The 19,185-nt window shown below is 39.4% G+C and overlaps 1 protein-coding gene across 1 annotated transcript in view; it reads right to left on the bottom strand.

Moving 5' to 3' along the window:
• LOC139815465 (intraflagellar transport protein 80 homolog) overlaps positions 1–19,185 on the bottom strand; it is a 218,282-nt gene that overhangs the window by 174,670 nt on the left and 24,427 nt on the right. The window contains exons 2-3 of the mRNA XM_071782400.1: positions 992–1,142; positions 384–555 (exon numbers count right to left, since the gene is read on the bottom strand). Coding sequence (XP_071638501.1) covers positions 384–555; positions 992–1,137 — 318 coding nt within the window. The 5' untranslated portion in view covers positions 1,138–1,142. The remainder of the gene's footprint in view (positions 1–383; positions 556–991; positions 1,143–19,185) is intronic.

The following is a 19,185-nucleotide window of genomic DNA, read 5'->3' as shown; positions in this document are numbered from 1 at the left end:
TCATATACTTTTATCTCTACCTAGACCGGTAGAGACTGCCGTGTGCTTGTTAGAACTCTCCGCTCCGCTCCGCGAGTAGCTCTTGTTACAAATGTCTCAAATAATATGAGATATTTCAAAAAATTTATAAGAACATTTTTTGTAGATATTTGTCTGTTCTACAACTTTTATCTCTACAAAAATTTCAAAATTCATCGTATTTGTGGAGAAAAACGAATTTGTTTATAAATTGTTAATAAAAAACATACTTAGGCTCGGCGATTTTCATTCGGTTGGTTTAGAGGACGGGCAATTACGCGCGATTCAAATGAGAATTTCATCGTTCGTGTGCTAGTGGGGTAATGTATATAAATATATTATTATATTACGTTACATTATATTACCTGAGCCATACGACAGAGAGAAAGTGCTTCTTTTAACTTCTTGTTCGATATGTGTTCGTGAAAACTTGTAAAGAGATTGTAAAAAGATGAAGCTACTATAGCACCATCTCCACGTCTCACCATGACCATGCCATTACGGACACTCACAATGTTAGGCTGTTTTCCAAATTCACTGTATAAAAATATTTGTGAATTATGAAAATAGAATTATTTATAATATTAAAAGATACATATTACACAAAAATTGAATTACGTAAAAGAATTAAATACAATATTACATATAATTAATAAATAATAAATAAGTAAATAAATGTTTAAGGATCAATATCTATGCAAAGAGGTTATAATCTAAAAATCGAGTGCACATTCTAGTTAGTACAATATGTGATCTTAAAAATTAAAAAAGTTTAGTATATAATGATCACAACTATCACTAAAAAAGATTGTCTTAAAATAATCAAAGAAAAGATATGCTTAATATAATAATATTTGATAATTCAGAGGCACATATTAAAATTACGTTTTTGATGTTCTAATAGTCATAAATTTAATGTTATGCAATATATGTATAAATATATCATTTATATTTAGCAATTTGTGAGCAATACCTGTTTTCTTTATCAATTCTTGTTCGTCGTATTACTTTGCGATCACTATAATGAACACAATTAGGACATAGCCATACTGACAGATTCGCATCCAACATTGCAGCTAATACATTTGCATCAGTGGCCCATACAATATTTTGTGCCATTGTAGCTAAAACATATAATTAATAGAAATATTTATTGTTACAATAAGACATAGTTTTGCATGTATTAATAAAAGAATTTGGTGGAAACAGCGATTTCGCCAGCAGATGAGAGCGCCAAGATGTACGGTCAGAACGATATGGTATTAACGACAAGAAAGTTGTGCTAACAATAAATCAATAAAAATATTTCCCGCCATTAACAACTAGAATAGTAGCTGGCGAGGCACGAAGGAGAGTCCCGAACAAGCTATTGTAAAGACGGCATCTTATTATATATCGTTAAAAGTCATTAGAATAAAAATTCTAAGTCACACCAAGGAATACTATACCACTGATTAACATAACCTGTTATGTTAACCCGTACTCCTAGGAGTTAGGAACTGTGCCTAATATCGCCCTTGTTCCTAATTCCGCACTTTACTCTATTGCATGAGACCCAGATAACTGGACCTCGTTTTCTCTGCTTCTCTAGGAGTCGGAGTGCTTCTTCTTTCAAGACTAGCGGATCGGGAAGGTAGCTGGCTCAAGATAAAGTGATTTTTTCAGCGCGGAATTACGGTTCCCGGCCACGCTCTCACGCTCGGCGGAGATCGGCTTCCGTCGGCGCTCGTCGGAGCGAGGATTATCGGTGCGGCGAGCCGTTGATGACGCGCGCACATGATTTCTTTGATGGAATTAAAAATGTGGGCGCACCGCGCTATCTTCGCCCGACTAATGTTCGATCGGGCGGCACCCGACCGGTGTTTGCCGCGAATAGATGCATTTACAGGGTGCATGGTTACAACCTTCCTTAAGACCAGATCCGCGGTCAACGCTTTAGTTTCTCACCCTCAACTTAAACAGAAAAATCTCATTGCATTTATCCTTCTTTTCTGTATGTCGCGTAAAGATATTAACTTTCAAGATTGTAGGTGCGAAATAAATTGCAGAGTTCACTTGACCGATGAGGACAGACCATCTTAATACTAATACTAGTAACAAGTTTAAGTCATCTAAAACAATTTCGATTTCATTTGAAGGACAATGCTTTCCTGAGAAAGTTACCACATGTATAAGAAATGCTGACAACCTGTTTTTGATGTAAAAAATTAATTGACTGGTATAAAGAAAGAACTGACTTTGATAAAGAAAATTACTGATTAGTAAAGACCATTTCTCCAACACTTTCACTTTGTCTTCACTATCCTAGTTGCCTTCAATGTTCCTCCCAGACTCCTAAGGCATTTCTGTGGTATTGATATAGTTGACGAGGCAACGGCTTAGTTGATAAACTCAAGTCTATTGTCCGTGCGGTTGGCACTTGATGGACACTGTTTCTCGCCTTTTTAGGAAGTTCTCTATACAACGTGTTTACTCCCGCTTTACTCCTAATGAAATATATTGTGCGGAAATGTGAGTAATCGTCTTTTAGAAGGAGATAATATCTTAATATGGATTTCCATGGATTTCTTGGCATAGGTCTACAGAGGTCGGAATCTATAATCTCACCAATGCTTTCTGTGAGGTGCTTTCTGGGACGGAAAACATGCATTTTGCCCAAAGTGCACGTCTCACAGAATAGTTCTTGCTCGTTTTTTACGTGTATCTAAAAGATTTAAAATTTGTTTCATGTGTTTGAAATTCTGGTGGGCTAGTTTCTCGTGCTAGCCTTTCAGCGTTCCAGTTGAGTCTAGGTTTGCGCACGCAAAGTTGTCTCTCGTTTCCGGTCCCTTCGGTTCGACAATCTTGAATTGCATTACGTAAAGCTTTCCTCGCCTAACTTTCACTGCCACTGTGCGCCTGCCTTTTACTAGTTTGCAAGTGGTGCGAGTTGACTACATCTTAAGCCCTTTGCCCAATGCTGCGCGGACTAAAAACCTTCCTTTGACTTCTATATGACCCACGTCTCCAATACATACGGTAATTGGGATGTCAAAGGTCTGATACGTGGTAAACCATTCTCACTTATAAGACATGTAGTCGCTGGCGCTGGAGTCTAGAAACCATCCTGTGTCTCTCTCGGATCTCATCGCAGTCGATGTGAGAACTCGCTCACCAATCCTTTACCATACAATTTCTTCCCTTTGCCTTCTTTAAGCTTGTCATTTTCAAAAAACTTATTTTTAGTTTTACCTCTCTTTCGTTTTGGGCAAGCTCTAACGCAGTGATCCGGTTTATCACATACGTAGCATTTGTCTTGTTTCGACGATCCTTTTAAACCTTTGTTGAGCCTTTCCGCACTGAGCCTTTGACGAGAGAGCACTTTCGCTTTTATTGTCCCTCGCCGAGAATCTAGACTCTTCAATAGTTAGTCTTATTATCAAGTTTGTAAGTGTTCGCTTTCCCACTGGCGCCATGGCGCGGATTTCTGTGCACTGACGAAATGACGGAAGCTCGTAGTTACAGTCATTAAGATCTTAGTGATTATCATTGAGTCTCGAATTTGCTCACCCATTAGTCTTAGCCTGTGTGCCATATCTTCCAGTTAGGCGATGTGTGCTGCGATGTCATCCGAGCTCTTTTTTGTGATGCTGTACCAGTTTTTATGTAGCATGTGCACACCCGCCTCAAATTTCTGTTTGTGTACTGAGATCTTTTTCCCACATATCTCTTACCGTTTTACAATTAATCATGTGAAGTAACGTCTGCTAATTTGGGAAATTGTCGTAGCAATCACCTTCTGTGCCACTGAATCAGCTTTTTTTATGCCGCAAGGGTCTTTTGATATGTGGCTTGCGTTTGCACGTTCGCATCAACACAACGATCTAGTCGGTCTTGCTTCCGGATATGATGCCCCAGACTCCATTCGCGTTTAGGATTACTTTTATTTCCAAACGCTCCAGTTTTCTATGCTCTTTAGTTTAGAGATTCTCGCGATCTCGCCTTCCATTTTGTCTCGCGGTTATATTTTCTACTATTGCACTTGGCGAGGAGATAACCTCAAGACGGTTCGTATTCGCGTTTCCTACCGAAATCTCACTTGACCCGACAATTATCTTGTGTTTAGTTGCCCTGGACCTATAATCTGTTGGGACGAGTGTTTGCAGCTGACTCTTACTTTGGAATTGCACAGATAATCAGGTTATATTTAAGAAAGACTCGTATTACAAATACATTGCACGCGCTTCTTCTACGAGGCGGAAGAGCGGTAAGTACATAAGCAGAAATGAAGCCATGTTTATAGGGAGGAAATGTTGATAACCTATTTTTGGTGGGTAAATATACCCCTTTATACAGTCAGCCCCAAATGACTTTTGACTAACTTTGATGTTGACCTTGATCTTTAAAAAGTTCAAGATCATTGATCTTTCCCGTTGCTCGTTATTTAATAAAAAGTTATTAACAAAACAATTTGCTTACAAGGCAAACGAATAATTTACTGATATGTGTGTAATGTGTGTATAGATAGTGTGTATACACATGTAGGCGGAGGAGGGGCTACCGCCCCTCCCCCGCAGGCAGAAGTGGGTGGAGGTGGACCTCGATTCGCGTGGGAAATTGAAAACCCGAACTGTAAAATGATAGACCTCGTTTTGCCCTATAAGCAGAGGTGAGGTGGGGTGGACCTTACTTGGATGGTCCTCTGGACAGTATTGTACTTTCCACGAAAAACAATTAAGATCCATTTTATCTCACCCCATTCCTACTTACAGAGCAAAACGAGGTCTATCATTGTACGATTCGGATTTTCAATTTTCCACGCAAACCGAAGTCCACCCCCACTCATTCCCGCCTACATGTGTACTATCTACACACACATATCAGCAAATTACTTCCCTTAGCACTGACACAAATTGCTATAGTTCTTAAACTTTTTTGTTAATAATTTTTTAGTAAACAACGAGCGACGAAGTCTTCCTCTTCCTCTTTTTCCTTTTCTTTTTGGCTCACTTCTCGTCGGCTACCTTCGTCGGTTTGCTGCTTTCGTTTCCGAAACGCGGCCGCTGAGACGTCTCGGCGACGAGCTCTCGGGGACGTAAGAGCGAGAGAGAGAGAGAGAGAGAGAGAAGAGAGACAAAGAGAGAGCGTGCGCGAGAGGAGAGAGAGAGAAAGACTCGAAGTATCCGCGCAACGGACGGGCCGGCCCACCGCCCAGAAACGATGGCGGCAGCAGGACGAGCGAGCACAGACCAACGTTGCCATTGTGCAGCTAACAACTGCCAACTTTTTAGTAAACAACGAGCGACGGGAAAGGTCAATGACCTTGAACTCCTTGAAGGTCAAGGTCAACATCAAGTTCCGTCAAATCATTTTAGGCTGTATAAAAGGGAACATTTATCGTAATACAATAATTTAAGGGAATCCTGGAATGACGGCCGAACTCTGATGGAAAAGCAAAATTATCGACATGTCTAATTGTAAGCCCGTTTTCTATGTTACCAACCTATATCTGTCCTTGTCCAACGAGATATCATACGATATATTTTGTCAGATTGCAACGCCATGTACACTGCGTGTACATGCATAAAATCTGTTTTGGGTAATTATACAATTTAAACCTCTTACCTCCAATACTGATAAAATTATCAGTAAACGCTCAGTCGCGTTTTTGCACGAAACAAAAGAATCTAGCAGAAATAAACGTCGCTTTGCCCCGCTAAGCGAGATATTAATCATTAAAGTTGACAACAATTCAGTACTTATAATGCATCGCTTAGATTTCAATGATAAATTATATATTTATATTAAATCTTTACCTTACTAAATCGTCGGTTATTGCTTATTTAAAAGTTATGAACAAAAAAAGTTCAAGAAACATATAAGTTTTGTCAGTGCTAATGGAAGTAATTTGCTAATATGTGTGTATAGACAGTACACATGTAGGCGGGGGGGGGGGGAGCTTCGCATTTGCTGCATCTTTTAAACCAATGTCGTCTCCCACTTTTTTCTTGCGTAGAATTACTCAGAAAGACCTCCCCTACAACATATTTGTGGCGATAAAATCGGTGAGTACTGACCTTTTATGCATATTTACCAGTCCAACGTCCTAATATAGCTGAAAACAACTTTATCAATCCATCGAACAAAATCCTTTACTTCAACCAAACTGGCAGTCTTTATTTAAAAAGCACAACGCGTTTCAACCGAGATTTCAGTCCTTATCAAGTGCGTATATTAAATTTAAACGCTTGCAAAACACTTCATTGTACACAGTGTGGCAGCAATGAGTCTACGAACTAAACGATAAAAAGAGTACAATAATGAGTTTACGAACTAAAATATAATACGGAAAAAGTCTGATAAAAAGAATTATATAAAGAGAGCACCGCTTATACGTGTTTTATGTGTCAAATGGTAATAAAATAATTGAAGAGTCATATTCGTGTGGTGTTCGGTGATGCGATCACCTCAGATGACAACGGACAACTGAGTGAAAAACAAAGGCAGAGGTAACCGAAAGCGCTTACATTAAATTTATTATTTTGTCATATATCACCGGAAGGTAGTCGGTGTCCTTCTGAAAACTAATAGTGTTGTTATCTTTTTTTATAAACACCATTTCGGCGATCTCTCTCCTTTGAAAATGTTTCTCACTGTGTAGAACTTTGGGACTAGACCAATTAAAATCATGATTGCAAGAGGTCTTGTGCTTGCTGACGACAGAATGATTGCTTGGATGCTTTTTAATATCGGCACGATGTTCTTTGATTCTAGTCTCCAAATTTCTTTGGTCTGTCCGATGTAACATGCGTCACAATTAAGGCAATCGATCATCTCATATACAAGCTCCATACGTTTAACATTTTCGAGCCTATCTTTTCCTCTTTTAATAATGCGGTCGAGTTTTTTAGGAACCGTATAAACAACATCGAACCTTTTGTTTCTCAGGGCCTTACAAATGTTCTCGCTACAATCCTTAATATACGCGATGGTAATAGGATGTCTCACAATGCGTACCTTGTCGTTTACAGAATCACCGCGTTTTAAGAACCTTAGACTTCGTTTTATATGTTTGTTACAAAAATCGGTCGGGTAACAATTGTCCGAAAGGACAATTGTTTAACTACACGGATATTTGACTCATGAAAGCGCTCGGTAGATAGTAAAATCGCTCGGTCGACCAAATTGGATACGACATTGACCTTATAATTAATTGGGTGACTTGAATAGAAGTTAATGTAGCGCTTTGAGAACGTAGGTTTCCTATACCAATTTGTTAACAGGTTTTCTCTATCTCGAATATCAGTCACATCTAAAAAGTTGATCGAGTTATTGGCCTCAGTTTCGCATGTAAATTTAAGCTGCGGGTGATAGTTATTAAATGCGTCAAGTATGTCATTTACTTTATCGCGTGGGATAATTGCAAAAATGTCGTCGACATATCTCCCGAAAATGGGAACGATGAAACTTAATAGTTTGAGGCAATGTGTTTCGAGGTCGTCTAACACTATGTCTGCTAGGATTGAGGAAAGGGGGGAGCCCATCGGACTACCAAAAATTTGTTCATAAACGATGCCGTTAAAACAAAAGCTAGTAGAACTTAGGGCCATATCAATGGCGTATAAAAATTGTTGTAAGGTAAAATTGGTGGTTGTAGAGATGTAATCCCATCGTTTTTCAATGCCTTTCATGACGAGCTCTTTTGGTATGTTAGTGAAAAGAGAAGTAGCGTCAAGTGAAATGAGAATTTCATATTGGGCAGGATTTTCAAGTTTTTAATTTTCTGCACAAAACACCAACTGTCTTTTATGTGCGAACGCGGCTTAGGGATGGAATCGTTCAAAATGTTATGGAGAAAAGAAGCAATATTATATAAAGTGCTACCCACAGTGGAAACAATGATACGTAGTAGAAAGCCATTTTTGGTAGTCCGTAGCATCGGGGCAAGTTGCCGCAAGTGCTGCGTAATTTTTTTAATGTGGGCTCGTCAATGATTTCCGAATCATACCATGAGCGAATCAAACTATTAAGTTTGGTGGTTAAGCGTTTGATAGGGTCACGATCAAGTTTTTTATATGTCATCTGGTCATTGAGTAAGTCAGTCATTTGGTCAATATAATTATTTCTATGGAATAAATTATTGGATCCGCCAGTGCGTAGATAAAAATAATCGAGATTAAGCGACCCAACTGGCCAATTTCTATTTATTCTTCTCACAACGTTTCGACCCCGATTGGGTCTTTCTCAAGTGAGATTATACATAATTACGCAACAATAAATCATGCGTCGCAAGACGTTGCGCCCAAACCACATCATGCGAACGCCACGCTAGAACGAATAAAATGTCAATATAAGTACGTCAGATATAAATTATGAAAAAGTGGGAGACATATCGCAAGTACATCGTGAGAACTTACATGTTAAGTGCGTCAAAAGAATAAAATAACAAGTTTCTGAGAGTCGCCACGCAAATTCCGAAGAAAAATTTCTGTTTCAACGGACGTTTTTACGAACAAATTTTCGGTAGTCCGATGGGACCTCCCCTCTCCCCAATTCTCGCGGATCTAGTTATGGATGATCTAGAAACACACTGTCTGCAGTCGCTCAGTTTTATTGTAACATTCTATCGTAGATACGTGGATGATATTTTTGCGGTAGTCCCTAAGTCGAAAATTGATGAGCTCCTCACGACATTCAATAACAATCACTCTAGATTAAAATTTTTAGATGTGACTGATATTCGAGATAGAGAAAACCTGTTAACAAATTGGTATAGGAAACCCACGTTTTCAGGGCGCTACATTAACTTCTATTCAAGTCACCCAATTAATTATAAGGTCAATGTCGTACCCAATTTGGTCGACCGAGCGATTTTACTATCTACCGAGCGCTTTCATGGTCGAATATCCGTGTAGTTAAAGAGATCCTTTCGGACAATTGTTACCCGACCGATTTTTGTAACAAACATGAAACGAAGACTAAGGCTCTTAAAACGCGGTGATTCTGTAAACGACAAGGTATGCATTGTGAGACATCCTATTACCATCCCGTATATTAAGGATTGTAGCGAGAACATTTGTAAGACCCTGAGATTAAAGAGTTCGATGTTGTTTATACGGTTCCTAAAAAACTCGACCGCATTATTAAAAGAGGAAAAGATAGGCTCGAAAATGTTAAACGTATGGAGCTTGTATATGAGATGATCGATTGCCTTAATTGTGACGCATGTTACATCGGACAGACCAAAAGAAATTTGGAGACTGGAATCAAAGAACATCGTGCCGATATTAAAAAGCATCCAAGCAATCATTCTGTCGTCAGCAAGCACAAGACCTCTTGCAATCAAGATTTTAATTGGTCTAGTCCCAAAGTTCTACACAGTGAGAAACATTTTAAAAGGAGAGAGATCGCCGAAATGGTGTTTATAAAAAAAGATAACAACACTATTAGTTTACAGAAGAACACCGACAACCTTCCGGTGATATATGACGAAATAATAAATTTAATGTAAGCGCTTTCGGTTACCTCTGCCTTTGTTTTTCAATCAGTCGTCCGTTGTCATCTGAGGTGATCGCATCACCGAACACCACACGAATATGACTCTTCAATTATTTTATTATTATTTGACACACAAAACACGTAAGCGGTACTCACTTTATATAATTCTTTTTATCAGACTCTTTCCGTATTATATTTTAGTTCGTAAACTCGTTATTGTACTCTTTTTGTCGTTTAGTTTGTAGACTCATTGCTGCCACACTGTGTACAATGAAGTGTTTTGCAAGCGTTTAAATTTAATATACGCACTTGATAAAGACCGGAATCTCGGTTGAAACGCGTTGTGCTTTTTAAATAAAGACTGCCAGTTTGGTTAAAGTAAAGGATTTTGTTCGATTTATTACTCACTGGCGAAGAAAAAGTATCTTATCTGTTTTATCAATCCAATTTTATGCACTTTATATTAAATAACATATAAATTTGTATATTGTTAATTGTTTATAGTTATATATCTTGCATTATATCACACAAGATCAACACATTACATATAAAACGCTGGATACTACATGTGGCAACCTTCGTTAGCCACCAAGCCTTCAGAGTAACCTCCGCTCCGACGACACGTGGTTTTCGCGACAGCAAGCAGGTTAACATTTACGATGTACGCGGGGCAAAATTCAAGTCGACAAACGCGGAGAAATTCAAGTCGTCAATCGCGGAGAGATTCAAGTCATCAGTTGACAGTTTCACGAAACGCAAGTTGCCTAGCAACACTCGTTGTTGATTCTCGCCGCCGAATTTCTCGGGTATAAAAGGAGAGCCCAACGCAAAGAAAATTCGGTGTATTGCGAGCAGTCGGCCGAAACGGTCGAGCCAGCCTCACCACGCCACGCTCAGGTAACACCCAGCACTCTCCTCGGCTCGCCGAGGAAGTGGTGAACCAGTCGACTGAGCGACGCAGGACACAGCCGCTCCCTTTGAAACATTACACAAAGAAGAGAAATGTGGTTCTTTGCGACAGCCTTGCAAACGGCGCACAGTCTACTCCCGGTGCTAGTCAACCGGGTGATCTTTTTCCGAATCCTCCGAAAAAGATTCCCCCGTCAAACGGGAAGCATCATCCACCCAGCGCCAGACGTGCAGTGGCAGAATCACCCAGGAAGGTGATTGTAATTGATCCGCTCCCCGGTGCTAGCCATCAGGAGACTGACGCTCAACATTCGTCAGCGAGATCTCTTCCTTCTCTAGAAGGCTCTCAAATCACTGGTGCTCAGTCACCGACATCGAGTGGTGATATAACCTTGAGCGCAAAGACGCCAACGGGCGCAGGTCGTCCTGTTAAACATTCACCGATTCTTGGTGCCAGTCGACCAACTCTCCAAGTCACACCCAAATCTTTTTTTCTTCCAGTTACTTCTACTCCCAGGCCAGAGCTAAAAGTCCTCTTGAAAGAATTCAAGATCGCACGCCTTATTTCACCGCTTCCTGTCTCTCCTCGGAACCTTGACACCGCAATTCCTAAGGGGTGTTCAGAAAAGGCTACGCAGACTCTTGGATCACAACGCCCAGAGGTTGAACAACGAAGTATAGGAACACAAACCAAAACCCAAGGAAGAGGACGAAAAAGAAATAACTGGGGGAAATCGAACAAAGAGAATGTTTGTACTAAATGTCAAAAATGTTTAAGTTGTGGAAAGTGTTAAGACTTGTTTGAATAAAAAGAGTTATGTTTCAATAAAGAATCAAGTTTAATCATTTTAACGAATCCCGAATTAGTAGGAAAGCGTCTAGGCTAAAAAAAGCGAGCGACATTAAAAAATTTCCTAAACTACAAAATGCGTGATATATCATAAAAATACCTTTTTAAAAAAAGGTTAAAAAAGGGCGCCAAATATTCGCGTCCTATTATTGCGCGAAACAATATTGTTTTAATCTATTTTTGCTATAAAAGTAATGATCGTGCCAAGTGAGCATAAATTTATACACATAAAATTTATTCTTTTCTTAATATTTATATTTATTATATGTTTATTAACTTTAGCAATACAGCCAGAAAGTGGACTTGGTTTACAATAAATCCTTATTCACTCATACCTGCATTTCATCCACGCACACACAACTATCCTAATAACCTATTATAAATTATACAATTATAAATATTTAGATTAATTTTAATAATTCAACCTATTTATTTGACCTATTTCACAATATTTTTTGATCATTGCTTCTTATTGCACTATCTCCTAACCTCACAGCCTATCTCACAGCCTATTGACATTCTATATCTATCTTCTTTTTCCTTCGCATTCCTTTTCCTAACAACTTTCAACGGTAAATGTTTACAATTAGGGCCTGACCTCCGATGACCTTGACCTTGACATATGTTGTCAAGGTCACCCTCCTGAGTGACCTTCAGAAGGTTTTAGTCGGGGGTCGCTTCTTATTAAAAAGTTATAAACAAAAAAAGTTTCGAAAATATAGCAGTTATTTTAAGTACTGTTGCGGCCCCAATTAACGTAATAATAAAATATAAACTAAGAAAGACAAAGAGAATAATAATAGGGAACGCGACCGCGAAAGCCCGAAAGAATTACGTAACGCCAAATCAGCAAGAGATGAGTTGCGCGATCGGCCCACATACGATCGAGCAACTCAGCGATATCGAAGGACAGGACGAGGATTCAAAAGGAAGCGACAACAGGATACGAGAGGGCAATTGGAGTCAGGGAGTAGATCAGTAACGGGCTTCTCTTGTACGGAAATAACTACAATTAATAAACTAATATTTTTATTCAATTTCTAAATTTCATTTATTTTAATAAGGAATTTCCCAAATATCTATTAATATTCATCTTTATTTAAATCAGTTTTAATTGTTTCGTAACGTTTATAATATATATATATATATATATATATATATATATATATATATATATATTTATATTTATATTTATTTATATTTATATATATTTATATTATATATATTTATATTTATTTATATTTATATTATATATATTTATATTTATTTATATTTATAAATATATATTTGAGATTTATTTAAGAATAAAAACAATCTAAAAACTATTTTTAATTTCGTACATATTTAAAAAATTTGAATTGCTTTACGTTCTTAACATCTTACTTGATTCGTACGAATATAAGCAATCGAAAAAAAAAACCGATTTGTCCCGACCTCGCCCGAGTCGAGCCCGGCGCAGTTGCTGACGATCAGTGGAAATCACTGGTAATCCCGAAGAAATCTTAGAAATCAACATGGGAGTCAATAGAAATTTCATTGCGAATGCCGCAGTCCAAGTTCTTTGATTTCCAGATTTCTTGAGTGAGAAGCCCCTCGCCTCCTCCTTGGAACGATCGAATCTTAGTGTACCCAAAAAGGGGCACAACAAAATGGTGGCAGCGGTGGGATGGGTGACTGATAGAACACTCTTAGATAAACGGCACTTCGAATAAAGAATACTTTAATTGAATCTGCTTTACAGTTATTTCCGTACAAGAGAAGCCCGTTACTGATCTGATCGAGCAACTCAGCGATATCGAAGGACAGGACGAGGATTCAAAAGGAAGCGACAACAGGATACGAGAAGGCAATCGGAGTCAGGGAGCAGATCAGTAACGGGCTTCTCTTGTACGGAAATAACTGTAAAGCAGATTCAATTAAAGTATTCTTTATTCAAAGTGCCGTTTATCTAAGAGTGTTCTGTCAGTCACCCATCCCGCCTCCTCCTTGGAACGATCGAATCTTAGTGTACCCAAAAAGGGGCACAACAAAATGGTGGCAGCGTGAGGGATCCAGTGGCAGGAAGACGGGAACGGCAGCTGAAACAGAAAAATAAGTGAATCAGTGAGGCAGTGCAACATCCTCAACGGAAACACGGCAGCCAGATTCAAAAGCAACGGACAACACGGTAGCGGCCGACGAGGGACAAGCGAGCAGCGTAACCCGAGAAGGCACCGACCTACCTCAACGGAGGCTCACCGACAGATAAGGCGGCACAAGCACCGACCAGCAACATGCGACTAGCGACCGTAATGTAAGTCGACTAAGCGCAATCACCGTAGATGTCGGAAAACAAAAATCCACTTACGGAACTAAACCAATCGTGGCTCCATAGCGAGACGTCACGACGAGCGCGTAAAAATAGACCGTTAAGCCCCGTGCAAACGACCGAAGAAGTCGTAAGCGATAATCGCGAAACCGTGCGTAGAAATTTAGACGCGTACTACTCAAGCGAAAGCAAATCAGAACCCGAATTACACCCGAACAGCGTAATCGAACGCGAATCCCAATTCGACGATTCCGTTATAATTTTAGACGCGAGAGTAATAGGACAAAATAACTGCCCCGACGAAAATAGACTCCACCCCTCACACGCGCACGCACAATCCGAAGACGCGGACAGTACGACCAGTAGGCGAACACACAGACGAGAGTTCTCATTGACCTCGTATGATAGCAGCGTATTTGACCCGCAAGAGTATTATTCTGCCCCGAGACACGTGAACGTAATCGAGATGGCGGAAGCAACAAATAGCAACCACGACGCGAATAACGTAAATGACAACGCGCCGATAACCCCAGAAGAAATAGACGAAGAAATAAACCGTCTTAATCGAGTGCTATCACAAAGAGGCACCCCGGCGAATCACCGTAACCGGATACCCGCACGGGCCGGACCGCCGCGGGACGATAGAGATTCCATTCTCGACGAGATATTAAACGGAATCTGCAACTTACAAGATCGCGTAAATCAACTAGAAACGGCGAATCCTGAACGCCGCGAATTTCACGCGAGCCAAGTAACCTCCCGTTTGAAGTAACGTACGGAAGAACGTCATACGATATTCGGAACCAAGCGGAGCGCGCAATCGGATATCTACGTTTAAAAGAGGCACGAGACATGATACCCGAGTTCGACGGAGCCTCGAGTAAATTACAAGAATTCTTAAGCGCCGCGTCATATGCAATAAAAAACATAAATCCTATGAAAGAAGGAACGCTATTAGAAGCAGTGCTATGCACAAAGCTAAAAGGAAGAGCGATGATAGACTTTCAAACGCGAGAGATAAGAGATTTCGCACAACTAAAGAAGTTATTAGAAGTTTGCTATTTGAGCCGCAAAAGCACAACACACTTACAACTAGAGTTTAATACACTCAAGCAAAAACCCGGAGAAAATGCAAGAGCATTCGGATTAAGAGCCGATAAGCTAGCGATGGAGCTATACGACTCCATGATAGAGGGAAGAAATCACACCATAGAAAGCAAACAAACTATATTAAAAACGATTCAACAACAGGCATTACAGATTTTTCAATTAGGATTGAGAGACGAGATCAAGTTACTTGTCCGAGCTCAGCATTTCGCAACATTGCAAGAAGCGATTGCCGGAGCGAGCGCCGAGGAAAAAGTAAACGGGCCGAGTGGAATTCCGCCGCGTCCCAAAAATAATTATGCGTACTCGCCGCAACTGCGCGATAACCGATCGATATTACAATGCCAAAAATGCGGAAAATACGGGCACCTCGGAAGGGAATGTCGTACCAATAGATATACGAACCGTTTCTCCTTACCGAAACCCGATAGGACACCCCGCGTAAACGCGATAAATAAAGTCTGCAATTACTGCAAGAAGGCAGGACACATGCGCGAAGAATGTTGGCTGTTAAATGGTCGACCAAATAAAGAAAGGACGAATCACAACAAACCTAATAATCCGCGAGGACAAAATAAAAATTTTCACCCGAAAACGAATGGCCCGAGAAAAAAAGACAGTAATTCAGCCGCGAATAGCGATGAGGAAGACAAAGAGGACACAAAGCAGCGCCGACCGGCGTTAGAGTATCAGGTGTCACACACGACAAACAAGCCGCGAAAGCATGCAGGGCTGGACTTAATCACTCTGCCCATGCGAGAAGCAAAGCGCGAAAAAATAAATTTACTGTTCGATACCGGAGCGGCCGTATCAATAATAAAAGTAAAACATTTGAAAGGCGAAACAATGATAGAAGAGGATAAAATGGCCCTTACAGGAGTAACAGGTCATAAAGCCCATACGATTGGAAAATTTACAGCAACTATTGACTTGAAAGATAGAAAGATCAAGCACACGATATATGTCGTCAAGGATGATTTTCCGATTGAATACGACGGAATACTAGGCGTAGATTTTATAAAGAAACATCGAGCGTCGTATAGTTACGAGTCGAGCTCAATACGCATAGGGAATAGCACATTAAAATTATACCCGTATAAGAAAATGGTTTTGAAACCGCGAAGCGAGACAATAGTACAAGTCGCGACCGATAAAAATTTACTAGGAATAATACAGGCAGAAGAGACAATGCCAGGAGTGTTCATAGGAAATTGCCTAGTGATGCCAGAAAACTTTCTATGTCCGGCAAGCATACTAAATACGACGGAGAAGACAGTCGAAATGCTAATGCCGCAAGTAACATTAGAGGAGTTAGAGCAAGAAGAAGCAAAAAAGATAGAAGTAAACCAAGTAAACAAAGCAGAAGAAACAATGCCGCGTAGCGAGAAAGTCGAAAAATTGATACGCACGCAACACTTAAACGAAGAAAAAAAGAAAACCATTATGGAAATTTGCAGAGATTACAGCGATGTATTGCATGTGGAAGGAGAACCATTGACATGCACTGATATCGTCGCGCATAAGATTACCACGAAGGCGGGCAGCGTACCGGTCAACGTCCGACCGTACCGTTTGCCAGAAAAGCACAAGGAAGAAGTGAATAGACAAGTGAAAGAGATGTTGAAAAACGGAATTATTAGACCTAGCACGAGCCCGTGGAATGCGCCGTTGCTAGTAGTACCGAAGAAAAGAGACGCATCAGGAAAATTAAAACTGAGAGTGGTAATAGATTTTCGGTTTGTGAACGACCTAACGGAGGGAGATTCCTTTCCATTGCCAAACATAACCGATATCCTAGACCAACTGGGAAAAGCAAAATATTTTACCACGCTAGACCTCGCCTCGGGATATCATCAAATCCCGATGGAAGAAGAAGATAAAGAAAAAACAGCGTTCTCGACACAATACGGACATTACGAGTCTAATCGATCGCCTTTTAGACTGAAAAATGCCCCAGCGACATTTCAACGAGCAATAGTAGCCGTTTTAGCAAGACTAGTAGGATTACAATGCTTAGTCTATCTAGACGATATCAAAATTAGAAGCAGTAAAAAGCTTCCCGAGACCAACAAAAGTAAAGGACATCCAGGCTTTCGTAGGATTAGCCGGATATTATCGAAGATTTATTAAAGATTTTTCAGCAATCGCCAAGCCACTCACAAAAATGACCAGAAAAGATATCAAATTCGAGTGGAACGCAGAACAACAAAACGCATTTGAAATACTTAAAGAAAAACTAACCACAGCACCGGTATTAAAATACCCGGACTTCTCCCAAGAATTTGTAGTAACGACCGACGCGTCAGATTACGCAATAGGAGCCATACTGTCACAGGGAAAGATAGGTCAAGATTAACCCGTGGCGTATGCGAGCAGAGTACTATCTAAAGCCGAGCAAAATTATAATACTACCGCGAAAGAATTACTAGCGATAGTATGGGCGGTGAAACACTTCCGACCATACGTTTATGGAACAAAATTTACCATAGTGACAGACCATAAATCATTGGTTTGGCTATTTAACGTAAAGGACCCCGGATCACGATTAATCCGATGGAGATTAAAATTAGAGGAATACGATTACACTATCGTACACAATGCCGGTCAAGAGAATAGAAACGCGAATGCGCTGAGTCGACATGTGCCGACAGATATCAACAAGATAGAGAAGGAAGAGAATAACGAAGAAGAGAGCGAAAGAAAATACACAGAAGAAGAGAAGCAGCGTATATTATACGAATACCATGATGCACCTGTAGGAGGACATCAGGGTGTGGAACGCACCATAAACCGAATAAGGTTGACGCATAATTGGAGAGAATTAACTCGAGACGTCGAAGATTACATTAATAAATGCAAACTATGTCAGAAGAACAAGTTATCGCAAAAAAATAAAGCACCCTTAGTAATAACAGACACCGCGGACAAACCGTTCGAAAAATGTGCTCTAGATATAATAGGACCACTGACGGTGACCGAAAACGGAAATAAATATATCCTCACGTTTCAAAATAATTTATCAAAATTCAGTAAGGCAATACCCGTACCTAATCAAGAAGCGAATACAATCGCGAAAGAATTTGTCACAAAGATTATCTTTGAATACGGTATCCCCGACAAAATACTGACGGATAGAGGAACGAATTTCCTTGGCGAGATATTTAAAAGCACGTGTAAATTATTGAAGATAGAAAAAATTTAAACAACGGCCTACCATCCCGAGAGTAATGGAGCATTGGAACGCTCTCATAGAACATTAGCCGAATACTTGCGACATTATATTAACGCGGACCAGACAGACTGGGACGAATGGACGCCGTACGCAATGTTCGCGTATAACACGACGCCACACACGGCGACCGGATTTACACCCTTTGAGTTATATAGCGTTTTTCATTGGGAGAACTAGTGCGCACTAAGTGCGCACTCGCCGCAGGCAACGTGTTTCACTGGGCGTTTCGATGCGCGCGAAAATGGTGCGCGCTGTTTCACTGGGAAGTCTAGTGCCGAGTTTTTGCATTATAGTGCGAGAATTCGGCACGAGCTCCGAGAGACGGTGTCAGTTCAGTGCAACATGGCTGCGTGAGATGGTGACAATGTTTCAAATTCACGAGATGCACGATTAGCATTTGGACTATTAAATTTGCTTTCTTCGTCATCATCCAGTAGTGATAAAGATGATTTATTATTAAAAGAAAATCTGCGGAAAATTCCAAAGATCGAAAACTTTGTTCAAATAATGCATAATCTTATGGATAAGTATGTAAGTACATATATATTTATTGTTTCTGCAGATTATTGTATTACGTGAAACAATACCCTTATAGAAATTTAATACTGTAAGTGATTATTTGGCTAGTAATTAATGACTTATTTTGAGTATTAAAATCATTAAAAACAGTACTTTAATACTCAAAATAAGTAATCAATCAATCACTAGCCAAAATCACTTACAGTATATTAAATTTCTGTAAAGATAATATGTATTGTATAAATATATGTAGTGTATCAATGCTATATACAAATATTATATTATATTATTTTATATTTATCTATTTCATAGGCTTTTCCGAAATAAAAATCAAATTCTAATATAAAGCATGTAAGCCTGGCTGGACGTTGTTGTTATTATTTGAAGGTTTTCTTTTTTTTTATAATTATAAATATTATTTATTATTCGCATATATCAACAAACGTTTCGACTCTCCGTTTGGGTCCTCTTCAGTATTCTTTCAATTTGTAAACAATAATGTCTTCAATCCTAGTATAAGGACTGATTAAAATAATAGGCAAGCGAGAAGAAAAGCAATAAAAATGTATTTATCTTAAAATATTTATTTATATTGTAAAAATATTAATTAAAATATGTTTACCTTAAAATTATTAATTATATGTATTGCATTAAACATATATAACGGATTGCGGATATTTTTTGTTTACAAAGGAACGTTAAAGAGGACCCGAACAAAAGGTCGAAACGTTTGTTGTAATATATGCGAATAATAAATAAATATTT

This window comes from Temnothorax longispinosus, chromosome 6, assembly GCF_030848805.1.
Source record: "Temnothorax longispinosus isolate EJ_2023e chromosome 6, Tlon_JGU_v1, whole genome shotgun sequence".
In the NCBI taxonomy this organism is placed as follows: domain Eukaryota; kingdom Metazoa; phylum Arthropoda; class Insecta; order Hymenoptera; family Formicidae; genus Temnothorax; species Temnothorax longispinosus.
This window is presented reverse-complemented; position numbering and strand designations above follow the sequence as displayed.